Here is a 14,243-nt window from a genome sequence, read left to right as displayed (position 1 = left end):
AGGGCTCTGTAAACACACAAATGTCAGCACACAGACTATGAAGACTCACAGATTCTGCAGCAAGTGACAGGCTCAGCTGATATGAGTGGGCTGGGCAGATTAGGCATAAACACTTGACAATTTTTTTTTCCAGTTTTTTCGAGACAGGGTCTTGCTCTGCCACGCTAGCCTGCAGTGCATGATTCGAGCACACTTCACTGCAACCTCCACCTTCTGGGTTCAAGTGATCCTCCCGCTTCAGCTGACAAATTCTTGAAACAGAGCTGAACTCTGTATAAACACAGGCTCTGCAAACAGCCACAGGCTCTGCAAATAGCGATTTAGCTTGCTCGAGTCTGTGCTCTGTGGTTCTGCGCGTGCAGAGAGGGAGAGAATGAGAGGGCAGTGAATGACAGTGACATGGAATGAGAAGTACCTGGGGGAAGGAAGGGACCCTCACTTCTGTCGATTTTGTTATGTCTTGGCACTTCATATTCAATTACCTGAGGCTTCCCTGCACCACTCCTTCAGAAACCTGTGTGTGAGGTTTGGTCCAAAAGTCACTTCTTTCTGAATCTCTCACTCAGGGTGACCCTGGTGTGTTAGTCCTTCCCTCCTCCCACTCCACTCCCACTGTGTCTTATCAATAGCAGGAACACCCTTGGCTCCAGGCAGAACAAGGTGAGGGGACAGAGTTACAGAATCAGGTGTGGCACAATAGGTGTCATAGAGTGGCTCACATTCCTTACACCTTTGTCAGGGCCCCTGGTTTGGCCCTGGTGAGTTCACAGTACACTGTGGCAACACCCAACATGTAGCCAAAGAAATGTGGGAGCAGAGGAGGCTGTGGGGCAGGGGAGCGGGGGCAGAGTGGGCTGTCCTTCTAGGGGGTTAGAGCTGGGTCCGTCACAGCTCACAGCTCCTCCCGACACCCTATGGAAACTACAGGATGGTTGTTGGCTATGGTCTCCCTCACCAGAGCAGCAGATTCCTGAAGGCAGGGGTTTGTCTTGTTGTTTACTGTGGGATCCCAGCTGCCCGGCCCCCAGCAGGTACTCGGTAAGTAGTTGTTGAATGAGTGAAGTGCGCTGCCCTGCGACTGGACTGAGTGAAAATGAATGGAGAAGGGAGCCGTCCGTGCACCCTAATTGCCCCAAGAACTGTTGCCACAGTTGATGGCCTGTTGGTGTGACAATGACATGAGTGACAGGCAGACATAGTGGCCATGAAAAGGTGATCTCAAGCAACAGAAAACGTGAGGACATTGGGTGACAAGCAGGATGTCCACCAGTGGTGGCCCCGTAGAAGGACACTGAGTAATAGGCAGAAATAGTGACCAGTGACAGTTACCAGAGGCCCAGGCAGGCAGTGACCAGAGGTGCAGACAGAAACTGTGAGCTGTAGCTCATGGAAGAGTACAACATGGTGACAGAGTGCCAGAAAGACTACTGGATGGCCTCAGAACAGTGTCAACCAGGGCACATGGGGGACTGGAAAGTCAAACTGGCAGCCAAAAAGTTGGGACTCGGCTGGTGTCACTGGGAGAGGCAGCATCGCCCCCAGGGGTCCGGGAGCCCGTCTGATATCCAGCCCCAGCCCGTAGAGCCAAACCCTCAGCTGCCAGGGCTGAGGTCGCACTCGCATGGCACCTGTGTTCACTCTCTTTCACCTGGACTCCAGGGAGGAATGGGTGCTCAAAGACTGGGGGCCTCCTCCCTCCCCACAGTGCCACCTCCAGCCTCCCAAGCCCTCCTGCCCTCTTTCCTCAGGGGAACCCCCCACAGTGCCCCCTCCAGCCTCCCAAACCCTCCTGCCCTCTTTCCTCTGGGGAACTCCCTTTCACCACCTTCCCAAGTAGGAACCCTCCTATCCCTGGTCCTCTCCCTCCTCCTAGAAGCCCTCCTTCTCTTCCCTGGGGGTGCACTTCCTCCACTCAGGGCCCCTTTCTCTTCCGGATGCCCAATTCCTTCCCTGGTTTCCCTTTCTCTCCCCATGCCCCACGCCTCCCCTTTTCCAGGGTTTCCCTCTGTCCCCACTGGGTGCCCCTGCCTCCCCCTGGTTCTTCCTTCTCCCCCCTGATTTCCCCTCTCCCCTGGGATCCTTCCCTTTTTCTCCCATTTTTCCTCCCCAGGCACCTCCTCCTTTCCTGGTTCCCTGTCTTCCCCTACACCCCTCCCTCTCTCCCTCCCCACCCTCCTCCCCAGGTCTTTCCTTCTCTTCCCCAGGCTCCCCTCTCTTTCCCAGGGCACTCCCTACCCGCTTCACACACCCCCTCTTCTCTCCCCCTGCCCCTCGTGTCCCTGGGTGCCTCCTCTCTCCTCGCTTTCTCCCTCCTCCAGTGCCTCTTTCTCTCCCTACAGGAGCCCTTCCTTCTTTTGTGGGTACCTTTGAAGGGAGCCCGAGATTACCTTGCTCAGTTTCCATGGAGCACGGAGTGGTGCCGCCCTCTAGAGTGAGGGGAAAGGAGGATGGGGCCAGGGTTGGGGGCAGGCACACTGAATTTGTGGGCCACGGACTTCCCTGCCTATCTACAAAATCTGCCACTTTCTTCCCCTTGGGCTGCCGGCCACAGCTGCCCTGCCCCATCAGTGTTTTCACCTGCTGGGCTGCTGCCGCCTCCCAATTCTGCCGCGGAGGCTCTGTGGCCCTGAGCCCTGGGACCCTGTGCTCTATGCCCTTGACTTGAATAGCCCACTCTGCCCCACTGGTTCCCTGGAAACCACCGCCCCCCCAACTCTCTGCCCAGGCCTACCTGCTGGAAACTGCTCCCGCGCCTTCGCCCTGCCTGTGGGCAGTGCTAGGCCTGGCACGGGGCCAGTCTCTGCCTCCCTACTCCTGGTCCCCGCCACTGTAACTCAATCCTAGCTCCTGCCCTGCAGGACACACCCCACCACACAGTGCTCAGCGGGCTAGGCATTCACTTAGTCAGTCAGTCAACAAATATCGAGCAAGCCGTCTGGGGACCAGCGCCCTCCCCAGGGCTATGGTTAAGTCTCCCAGGTCTCACTGCCTGGGTACCAGTGGCCAGAGAGAGCAGGGGATGGAGGCCTGGACTGGGCTAAGAGGTGGGGTGTGGAAGATACTGGGATTTCCTTCTCTGGAGTACTAGATGGGCCCCTGATCCCTCACCCGGAGTGGTGGGCTCCGCCTGGACCAAGAGGGCCAGGCCACTCCAGCAAACTTTAGGAGGAAGTAGGACCGAGGCTGGGGGCTGTGGGGTCAGGCTCTGTGAGAACCAGCTCACTTCAGGAGGGGAAGGTGGTCAGGGCTCCCTCTAGATATTTCTGCTGTCCCTACCCAAATGTGAGCTCACTGCCTGGCACAGCCCTCCTCAGGGAACCCTGATACCCATCATGGGAGAGGCCAGTCCAGCTCTTACAGCGAAGACACCTCTCCCTCACCTCAGCTGCCACTCCACTGCCACTCTCTCTCTCTCACTGTGGGGTGGAGGGGCTGCAAACAGAGCCTTCCAGAAACTCCAGGGGCACAACCTCCTCTTGGCGGCTTAGGGCCTCAGTCCCAGCCAAGGCCCAGCCAGCGTGGGCCATCCCATCAAAGCCACGCTGCTAAAGCCTGCCCACTGCCCAAGACCCTCTCCCTGTGTTCAGTCTTCACCCCACAAAGGTCTCTGTTACAGGGGTCTGGGGACTTGGGGACTTGGGGGCAGTCTGTGTCCAGCAAGACCTACAGCTAGTGTGTGACTGTGTTTAACAGACACAATGCAGGGTCCCTGTGTGTGAAGGGATGCCTGTGTCACAGGCATTTGGCTCGTCCCCATGTGTGCCATTGCCTGTCCGACCTCATGTGTGTGCCTGTGTCCTGGCATGCCTGTCTGATCCCCACTTGGGACAGGGACCCTGTCTGTGACAGTGGCAGTGTGTCCACTGTACCTGTGCATACCCGTTTCCCTGTCCCTTTTTGTCTCTGTGCCCAGGAAGACTCTCTGTCCTCACTTCTTCCCACCGACTCTTCCCCCATCTCCCCTCAGCCCACCCGCTCTGTTTGTTCTTGAATTCCCTGGCAATGGCTCTTTCCTAAGTCACCAATGCCCGCTCTCAACCAAGCGGCAGTCAGTTCAGTCACCATTGTTCCTTCCCTTCTCACTCCACCCGTCTCCTTCAGGCCTCTAAATGGCAGCAGGTGCAGAGCTTGGGCCTTCACTCCTGTTTGTTTTCTAGTTTCCTTCCCAGTTCCAGTCTGAAGGCTGCAAATAGCATGGAAACGCCAGTGTCTCCCTGACCCAACTCCCCCGAACCTTGCCCCGGCCTAAGTCTCCATCTTCCGTCTGTCACATCTCTCCCAGCACGTTTGGTCTCACATTTAACATTGCCTCAGGCCCCTCCCAGATCTACCCTCTCTGAGCCCCAGGAACACGTTCAGTGTGAACATCCAGAGGGTGCTTAGGCCCCAAACCTGGAGTTGCCCTGATTTCTCTCTCCCCCAAGCCACTGGCCCGTCGGCAGCTGGTTCATGGTGGATCCTGGGCCTGGCCCTCCCTCTCACGCCTCCTGCCTGCTCCGGAGCCAGCCTCCCTCTGTGTCTCTGGGTCTGCCTGGCCGCTACGACCATCCTACCACAGTAGCCAGAGGGATCTTTTTTCCTAAGATTTAAAAAAATTGTGGTAAAATATAAAAAATCTTTTTTTCACAAGATTTAAAAAATTGTAGTAAAATATACTTAAAATTTACCATTGTATCCCCTTTTTATTTATGTATTTATTTGAGACAGACAGAGTTTTGCTCTTGTTGCCGAGGCTGGAGTGCAATGGCATGATCTTGGCTCACTGCAGCCTCCGCCTCCTGGGTTCAAGTGATTCTCCTGCCTCAGTCCCCTGAGTAGCTGGGATTACAGGCATGCACCACCACACCCGGCTAATTTTGTATTTTTGGTAGAGACGAGGTTTCACTATGTTGGTCAGGCTGGTTGCGAACTCCTGACCTCCAGCGATCCACCGGCCTCAGCCTCCCAAAGTGTTGGGATTACAGGCGTAAGCCACCACGCCCGGCCTGTATCCACTTTTACGTATACGGTTCTGTGGTGTTAAGGACACTCATATTGTTGTGCAACCACTGCCACCATTTCCAGAACTCTTTCATCTTACAAAACTGAAACTCTGCAACTCTGCACCCATTAAACATAGACTCCCCATTGCCCCCAGCCCCTTGCAACCACCATTCTATTTTCTATGATTTTGACTAACTAGAGGGAAAATTCAACCTCAGAATTTAACCATAAACCCGCTCACATCACCCCCCTCCCCAAACCTTCCAGTGGCTTCCACTAAAACTGGGATGAAACTCTCAATGGCCGTTCCCGGCTGCCTCTCCCATCACTCTTCCCATGGCTTACTGTGTTCTGGCAATATGATTCCTTGTGTCCCTTGAAGACGCCCAGGTCGTTGTCTGCAGACCTTTGCACTGCAGGCTTCTCTGCCTGGAAGCCCCACTCTCTATATTCCCGTAGCTGCTCCTTTACTGCATTTAGGTCCCAGCCAAAATGGCAGCCCCACAGAGGGCCCTTCCCGCCCTCCTTAGCCACAGCAGTCTCCCTCCTCAGACATCACCACTTTCCTCATCGTGGTGCTCCAAGAAGCTGGTCTCTTTGCTAAGTGGGATCTTTGGTTAGTGTCTGTGTCCCAGCTGGACTGTGAGTCACTGTGGGCAGGGCCTTGCTGTTGTCCACCTGTGTCTAGAACGGTGCTTGGCGCACTGCAGTTGCTTAATAAAACGTTTGCTGACATGTTTCTGTGGCCTGCGCCCGACCCAGTGTGTGTGTGTGTGTGTGTGTGTGTATCTGGACCCTTTACTGGGCTCAGTCCTCCTTCTCTGAGAAGCTGAGGGGGTGACCCCTTTCCACTTTGGTTGTGGGCCAGATACCCCAGCTGGCACAATCCAGTGTCAGCAGCTTACTGGGGGGCATGAGAACTTCTCCAAGGCCCCAACCCTTGGAATTGTCTGGGTCTCTGCAAACCAGAAGATGTCACCTGGACAGAACTGCCCTGTCCAGAACCACCTACTCTGTAACCTGTGATCCCAGGCCCAGGATAGATGGCAGTCTGGCCTTAGAGCCTGGCCTGGGGCCAAGATGAGCAGCACTGCCTTGAGTCTGGCCTGGACAGCCTCCGGCTCATGGCTGTCACACCCCAGGCACACAGAGGGGAAACTGAGGCCCAGGGCAGGCTCACAGGCAGCCGGGTGCTGCAAGAATGGGAGGGTGGGATGCCTAGCCTTCCCCTCCCTCCTCCCCCTAGCAGGAAAGGGGTCCCACCACCCCGTCCCCATCCCCACCTCCACCCCTCTTCAAGGGGGCCTGCCAGGAGTCAAAAGGGCCCTGGGCAGAGTTTGCCTTGCTAGCAAAGCCCTGCCCTCTTCCTGCCCCAGCTCCCCTTCATCTACCACCCCCTCACTCAGCAAGTTTCCAGGGCTTGGGGCCTACTTTGTTCCTGCCTGGCTTATCTCCAAGGCCCAGCCCGCTCCATGTCAATATTGACCCAGGTGAAGGAGTGGCCCCAAGATAAGTCCAGGCTCCACCCCAGTTTCTCTGGGCTCAGGCATCCTATCCCAGGCTTCATCCCCCAGGCCTTCTCCAGTCTTTCCCAGGCAGGTGCAGAATGTTGCCTCTCGTGGTGGAGTCCGGGCTCTGTGAGGAGCGTCCCTCTCTGAGGGCAGACAGGGATGGGGAGTGAGAACTGTTGACTCAGGTCCTGGAGCCCACTCCTGGAGATGCCCTGGCTCCTTGCGCTGGAGGGGAGCAGCCATGGGCCCGCATGTGTCCCCACATCTGGTGGTCCCGCCCTGGGCCGCAAGATGTGGAAGGAGCTGTGGCAATGGTCACTGGAGCTTGCATAGGCTGGAACTGACTCCTCCCGAGGACACCACGGGAACAGCTGGGTGAGAGGACAGACCAAACACCAACCCTGGGCCCCTGCAAAGAGGTGTCACTGCCTTGCCCACTGTGGTCCTGCCCAGCAGCACGCCCACCCATTAGGACCCAGCTTGGGTCAGGAAAGCCCTGGCCTGTTGGAGGGGTGGTGGTGCAAGGCTGGGGTCCGTGCCTAGTGGGCAGTGTGACCCTTCCAATGTGTAGTGGGGGGCTCCACTCTGCTCCCCACCTGTGTGAAAGCAGGAGCTGTCAGCCAGGCAGGGGTCTTACCAGGCCTCCCTCCTCACCCCTGCCTTGGGAAAGGCTCCCAGTGCCCAGGTGGGCTTTTCTCTGTACTTTTCTGGATTTTCCAACTTTTTAGCAATGAACATGTATATGGCTGATCTTTCAGGTAAAGCAACACGTCATTTTCCCCAAAGCTCTGGCCACAGCTCCTTTGCCACACCTGGGCATCAAGCCTGGAACAGTTTCGGAGGACTTGCCTTTCCTCTGTAGCCAGTCAGAGCAGGGGGTCTCAGCCCTGGCTGCCCTTTCCAGTCATCTTGGCACTTAAAAACATGACGCGGGTCCCCATATGCAGAGATTGGAAATGGTCTGTGGTGGACTTGAGGGATGTATGTTTGAGACCCCTCAGGTAATTCTAGGGTACAGCTTCAGCCAGAGCTGAGAATCACTGCACCAGGAGAGGGAGCTGTAATGGAGGTTTGGGGTGGAAAGCTCTGGGGCCATGTCCTCCTCCCGATGGCCTCTGTTCTCAGAGGTCAGGCTGGTGGCCATGCCAGTTGATGGCTCTGGGCCTTGAACAGTCTGCTGACCCACGGCCAGCCCTGACACAGGAGATTTATCGTGCAAGCATCCAGGTTACTCCACAACTCGGCCACAAGCCCTCAATGCACTCCTTATCCATAAGCTCAACAGAATGTTCGTCAGCTGATGTGCCACTGTTCCCAGGCTGGCTTTTCCCAGCCACTCCTTCCCACCCTCCTGGGCTTCCTGCCCATTCCTTGGTCCTGTAATACACACAGATGATATGTGCTCAAACTAGAAAACACGGAAGGGCATATCTCAGCATGTCCAAGTCCCAAATAAGTGCCCTCTTGACGCCCCGTGTGTCCTTCCCACCTATTTCGGGGACCAGTGGACACTCATGAGGATACCTCAGCCTCAGGCACTGCCACAACTCTCAGCCTTTTATCTGTTTGCCTGTATGCAAAGGTGTGAAGCAGTGGGGTACAGGGTTGATGCCAGAGAAGGTGAGAGAGGGACAGAGAGGGCTGGGGAGCAGAATGAAGGACACAGCCTAGGAGTCTGGAACCAGGGGAGGAAGCTGCAGTGACTTCTCTCTGGCTGGCCAGCTGCTCCACTGTGATGACAAAGAACCTAGGGGCACGGCACAGGCTTAGCTGTGGGGTATTTGGGGTTTTGTCTCTGGGTAAATATTAGGTCTCCTGGGCTGATACACATACTGTGTCCTGAGTTATTTGGGATGAATATACATGCCTGGTAGAATCCTGTATCTTGTGATAGAGCAGACTGCAGAGCTTTGTCTCACTGGCCTGTTTTCTCATCCACAAAATGGGGATAAGACTTACCTTATGAAATTGACACTGGTGCTATCCGAATCAGATATCATGAAGAGAAAGAGTCCTGAGAGTGGCGAAGCCATGTCCAAGTCCCTGCCAGGAGTCTCTAGCAGAGGAGTCGCTGCCTCTCTCACCTGCATGTACAGAGGGACTGGGTTCAGGGCACTGGCGACAGAATGTCTCACTGCAAGAAACTGCCTGGGACATCCTGACTCCTCTTCCGACTCCTTGCCGTGCTTCATCGGGCAATCATCTTGGCCACTGTGCCCATGGGTATGGGTATGGGTTTAGGCACCACATATAATGCCTGTGGTTCTTATGGAATGGGAGGCCCCAGTTCTCTCAGGCTGCATTTTCCAGCCTGCTGGGAGGGCTGGAATCTTTGTGGGAGAAAAGTGAGCCATACTGCTTCCGGAGGGAGGAAGCCAGGGGGCTGAACAGCAGTCACCCTTGGAGTGACAGGCAATTTGGGTGGGATGGACGAGCTAGAAAATCAGTCTGTGGCTCCTGGAGTGCTGCAGCCCCACTCCCATCCACCCCTGTTCCCCGGAAGTGGGGATACCAGGAGACCCAAGGTGATGGCATGAGGCTGCGCAGGAGGCGGGGAAGGGAGGGAGGAGAGGTGCTTCTGGTAGAAAAGTAGTCAATCCACAAAAGAGTGCAGTTTCACATGTTTATTTTTGGCAGGAAGGAAATCATTGCAAACCTTTTGATTGACAATACTCGCCCCTGGAAACGTGCACATTCCGCATGTAGCATTTCCTAAGTAATGCTGGATTGTTTATCACATTCAAATGTCCAACAGAAATCCATGACTCCCCAGACACCAGCATCTCCACTACCCGGGGTGGGGGAGGGTGTGTCAGTCTGCAGAGAAGCTCCTGGGAGAATGGAACAGGAACAGACATGATCAAATTTACAGTACAGTAGGAACAGAGGCAGCCAGCCAATTTTGCACAGTTAACTGCAAGTACGTCAAGCCATTCACTCTTCTCGAACCCTGGCATGCCAACTGTCCAGCACAGCACCTTTAAAAGCAGAGGCACAAACGTAGGACTGTTTGACCGTAGGGCTGTGTGGTTCTGGATTTTTTTATTAGAAAGCCATCTTTAAAAATACAGGGTTGTAAAATGTTGCTAGGTTACAGACTTACAGGTTTTTTTTTTTTAACACCAAAAGTTCAAATGCTGCAACCATGACAAGTCAGCATCATTAGGGCATCCTCGTGTCCCCAGAGACATCTCATCAAAATTGCACCACGTCAAAGGAGCTTCCTCACCATCAACTGTGGCAGGTGGCATTCCTTTTTCAGTATGCAAATGCATTATTTACAAACAGCTAATGCATGGAACCACAGACCAACACGTAGGATTCCAGAACAAATGGAAGACAGAGCATTAACAACATTGGGAGTGCCTGTGCACATCCACTGGAGGCCTGGCCAGAGAAGTCATAACATCATAGTGGGCTGCAGTCCACAAACCCAAGGTGTCCTGTCCCAGAGCTCAATGTCAAAAATACTTCTCCAGAAGACTACATTTAAACCTGGTACAGAAAGGAGCATGGAAACTCAGGAGGTCAGGGTTCTCTTTTGGCTAAAGAGTTGGGGGTATTTTGGTAACATGGGAAGTATATGGCACAGAGAAGTGGCTAACAGATTTCATTAGGTTTCAAAGCCCACAATTTAATACATGGTAATAATTAAAAACAATACCCGTATTTACCTTAAAAAACATAAACCCCAAACATTCGTCTCATTTCTTGGCCTTACGTTAGAATTCTATTGCTTCATTTACATGTAGATGATTAAAAATATATAGATATAGATATAGATATAGATATTTTGATTATGTACATAAAGCAGATTCAAGGGTTAAAATAAAAACAGAATTTTGGAGTGTGGTCAAATAAGGTGCACAGATTCCAGAACCCTCAGAGGGCCTGCTGGCCCTCTCCAGACATTCTGTGTCTGTGGTGCAGGAGCTGGGCCCGTCCCTAACAGCTCCGCACTGGCTTAGTGCAGTGGTGCTCACAGTTTCAGGAACTACTAGGTGAAGTGTCTGGCTCAAGTCTGCCAAGTGTCTTCACTCCATCGTCAGAAGTGGAGCACTATCCCTAGGTTTGATTCCCATGAAATATTTTATGATTTCCATCCTCTTTGCCCGCTCTTCCAAATAAGGCCCTGTGATGCCAACGAAGGGGGCGTGGTTGAGGGTCTAAGGCTCTCATTAGGGCCTAATTCTGTGTGGATATCAACACATGACAGACACTTGACTGCAACATTCAAGACATTTAAGGCAGTGGGTTCATTTAATGACTACTTTTCCAAATAAAGATTTGTGGCATGGGCAGTTCTACCATGTAACTGTCATTATCTGTGGTAATATCTAGCAAGGGGCTGTTCTATTTGAATTGGCATGTGGATTACTGGTTTGGAACACTCAGAATGCTGGGAGACCTGTTTACCCCCTGAATACTTACTTCCCTTCTGAATATTCACACAGCAGTCCACAGACCAAAGTGCTGTTGGGAGGATGTAATTGGCAGCTGGCTTCATTACTTTGTGAATGAAAGCAAAACAAAGATATTTTACTTTGACCCCCGATTTCCAGTCTTGTTAATGCCAGTCACTCCCACCAGAATGCTGGCTGAAGACCAACCCACAGAGGACTAAGGCAATGGTGCCAACATGAAAGGGTTCTTTTTAATTGTTTTTAAGAGCAATACTTTACAGACTGTCTTGTTGTCAAACAAGGAACATGGCACTGCTTAAACACCAAACTGGGAAAGGCTGCAAAGAGAGCCTGGGCTCTCCCTGCGGGAGCTCTTCCTCTCCCTGGTTTGGGGCAATGAGTCCCACATCTAGACAGGCTTCCCCAACCCTTGGCTCAGAAATAGGCTGTGCTTCAAAGGAGAAGACCAAGAGATGGACTTGGGCCACATCAGCTTGGTGGCTGGTTGAGGCCACAGGTTCTCAAGACAGAACAGTCAGCTTATTTATCAAATAGGATCTGATACTGACTGCAGTTTAAAATCCATGCTACACCTAAGTGGTGCTGTGGCCCTTTTGCCTTTGTACCCTTCAGTGGCCAATGCCAGGAAGGGGTTACAGGTGGTGGAGGCTGCAATGGGGTGGGACACCTCTGTTTCTGACCCTGTCCGAGTTTGTAGCTTAGCAGTGAGCATATTCTGAGCATAGGCACAGTGGCAAAGAACAGTGTAACAGCCGCTGGTCAATTCCATTTGGTGGCAGCGCGGTAGCAGCAAGGAAAATTCCCAAACAGCTCCATGTGTATCCAGCTTTTGGAAAGGAAAGATTTAAAAATCAATAAACAGATTTCTTTTATATCCAAGGGTTTTAGGGTTTCTTGTAACTGCTCTACCCAAACAATAACAACAAAAAACACAAATGTATGGCAGTAGTGTGAGAGCAGAAGTGACAGGATGTCACTTTTCAAGGAGAAAATGTGACCTCAAGACAAACTTGTCACCATCAGAAATAATAATATAAAATAATCTATTGTTTCCTAAAGTGTTGAGCCACACAATTGCAGATACATTCCAAACTGGGTCAAAAATGAGTGGAGACAATGACATAGTCATGAAATCCTCCTATCAGGAGCCTGACCCTGCAGCATGCCACAGGTTGTCAGAGCAGTCACACCTGTTGGGGGACAGGCTCCTGTGACTCACTCCCCTCCCTCAGCACCCCCCGCCACACACACACACGCTACCAGGTTCTAGAAAATTGTCATGTTCATCTTCTTATAGTATCTAAGACAATAAAAGACTAAAAGATGTCTGGAAATATGTTGTGTAGAAAAATTAACTCTCGGCTTAAAATAACATTCAAAAGGCACTTCATCCTGTAGGAAAGAGATTCTGAGTTGGGTCAGCTGCTCTGAGCTGGGATAGAAGGGGACAGGTGGTCTGCTTGGAGGGGAGGACAGTTGAAAGGAAGTCTGATAGAGATCAAGCTTTTTTTTTTTTTTCTATTTTTTTCTTTTTTGGTATGTTTTAAGAAAAGCAAATCCAGTAAAATGCATGTCCCTTTATGAAATTTCTTAAAAGAGTTCTTTTAAAATAGTTGTTTCTGTTCTTAAAAAAACAAAACAGGTAGGCATGGCCACATTCACCCTGTGGCCTGGAGCACGGAGTATCCTCACTTTCAGCTCCCAGGGAGCTGAGGACAGGCAGGTCCCCTGAGGCCAGAGGTTCCAGAGTGCACAGGCGGGAGGCAGGCAGAGGCCAGGGCTACCTATTGCAGAGTCTGTGCAGCATGCTGTACACGTCGTCCTCCCGGCTCAGGCCCTCAAAGAAGGGGATGAGGTCCAGCAGCTCCGTGTCCGTCATGTCATCGAACCAGGACTGCACAGGCACCTGGAAGACAGTGCATGGAGGAGGCAGCAGGACTGCATCTAGCGCTGGGGGCTGCTCCTAACCTAACCGGGTACCCGGACTTTGAGCACTTTCTTTAGTAAGGACGACTGGTGTCATCATCGTTATCATCATGATTTTGTTTGTTCCCTTGTTCAAATCAAGGCCAATCCAAAGCTAAATGGCTTGGGAGATGGCTCAGGGAAGCAAAGTTAAATGTACCCAGTTTGTGTGCATTTGCCTGTTTTGTTTTCCTGCCACAGAAAAAGGTGGCCAGAGCATAGAATGTATGAGAACTAGCCTTGCTACTTGCCAACTTCCAAAAGCTCTTTCTACTGCACAAGATTGGTTCCTTGCACCTCAGAACACTTGGAGCCAGAGCTTACAAGCCAACCACCGACAGCGCGGAGCTCACATCCAGGACACAGAAAGGCTTCCAGTTAGGGTCACTGTGCAATATTACATCACAAAGAGAAGTGGTAAATTTCCTCCCTTGCTTAACAGTGATCAGTTAAAAGTAAAAGTCTAAAATTGCAGAACATTCTGAAGCTATGGGCAAAGACAGGATTTTCCCTTAGTTTTAGGCAGAGGACTGGGGAGGGGTGGTAGCCAGGGGTACAAAGGAGAGATTTATAAACAAATTTGAATAAACCAAACATGTTTAAAAGTAACATTTTAGCCCTTTTACAAATCTAAAGATAGCTTAGAAACATAGACATTTATTACGTAACTTTGAAAAATAAAGTAAGGACTAATAAAGAAATGACTATGCCTAGGGGATGGGGAGAGAGTGGAGGAGAGGGCAGAAATGAACACACTTCTCTATCTTTATTTATAGTTTTGATGTCGGAACCATGTAAATGTGTTATATAATTAAAATACAATTAAACCATTAAGAAAAAAAGCAATAAAAGTGAATCTAAGTGTATATAAAATTGGTGACACAACCACACAATTACTTCAAGTGATTTGTGTGTGTGTGTATGACACAGCGTCACATTCTGTCGCCCAGGCTTGAGTGCAGTGGCAATCATAGCTCTGCAGCCTTGACCTCCTGGGCTCGAGTGATCCTTCCACCTCAGCCTCCCAAGTAGCTGGGACTATAGGCATGTGACACCACGCTTGGCTAATTTTTTTTTTTTTTTCTTTTTTTGAGATGGAGTTTTGCTCTTGTTGCCCAGGCTGGAGTGCAATGGTGTGATCTTAGCTCACTGCAACCTCCAACTCCTGGGTTCTCCTGCCTCAGCCTCCTGAGTAGCTGAGATTACAGGCACCTGCCGCCATGCCCAGCTAGTTTTTGTATTTTAGTAGAGACAGGGTTTCACCATGTTGGTCAGGCTGGTCTCGAAATCCTGACCTCAGGTGATCCACCCACCTCGGCCTCCCAAAGTGCTAGGATTACAGGCATGAGCCACCACCCCA

At 51.8% G+C, this 14,243-nt stretch overlaps 1 protein-coding gene across 1 annotated transcript in view; it reads right to left on the bottom strand.

The window, feature by feature from the left end:
• Window positions 1-12,453: 12,453 nt before the first annotated feature.
• The window catches only part of CTDSPL (CTD small phosphatase like), a 118,885-nt gene continuing 117,095 nt past the window's right edge, over window positions 12,454-14,243 (bottom strand). Inside the window, 1 exon segment of the mRNA XM_063805579.1 lies at window positions 12,454-12,824. Coding sequence (XP_063661649.1) covers window positions 12,699-12,824 — 126 coding nt within the window. The 3' untranslated portion in view covers window positions 12,454-12,698.

The sequence above is a fragment of the Pan troglodytes genome, chromosome 2 (genome assembly GCF_028858775.2).
Source record: "Pan troglodytes isolate AG18354 chromosome 2, NHGRI_mPanTro3-v2.0_pri, whole genome shotgun sequence".
In the NCBI taxonomy this organism is placed as follows: domain Eukaryota; kingdom Metazoa; phylum Chordata; class Mammalia; order Primates; family Hominidae; genus Pan; species Pan troglodytes.
Note: the sequence above shows the minus strand (reverse complement) of the source record. Positions and strands in the feature narration are given on the sequence as shown.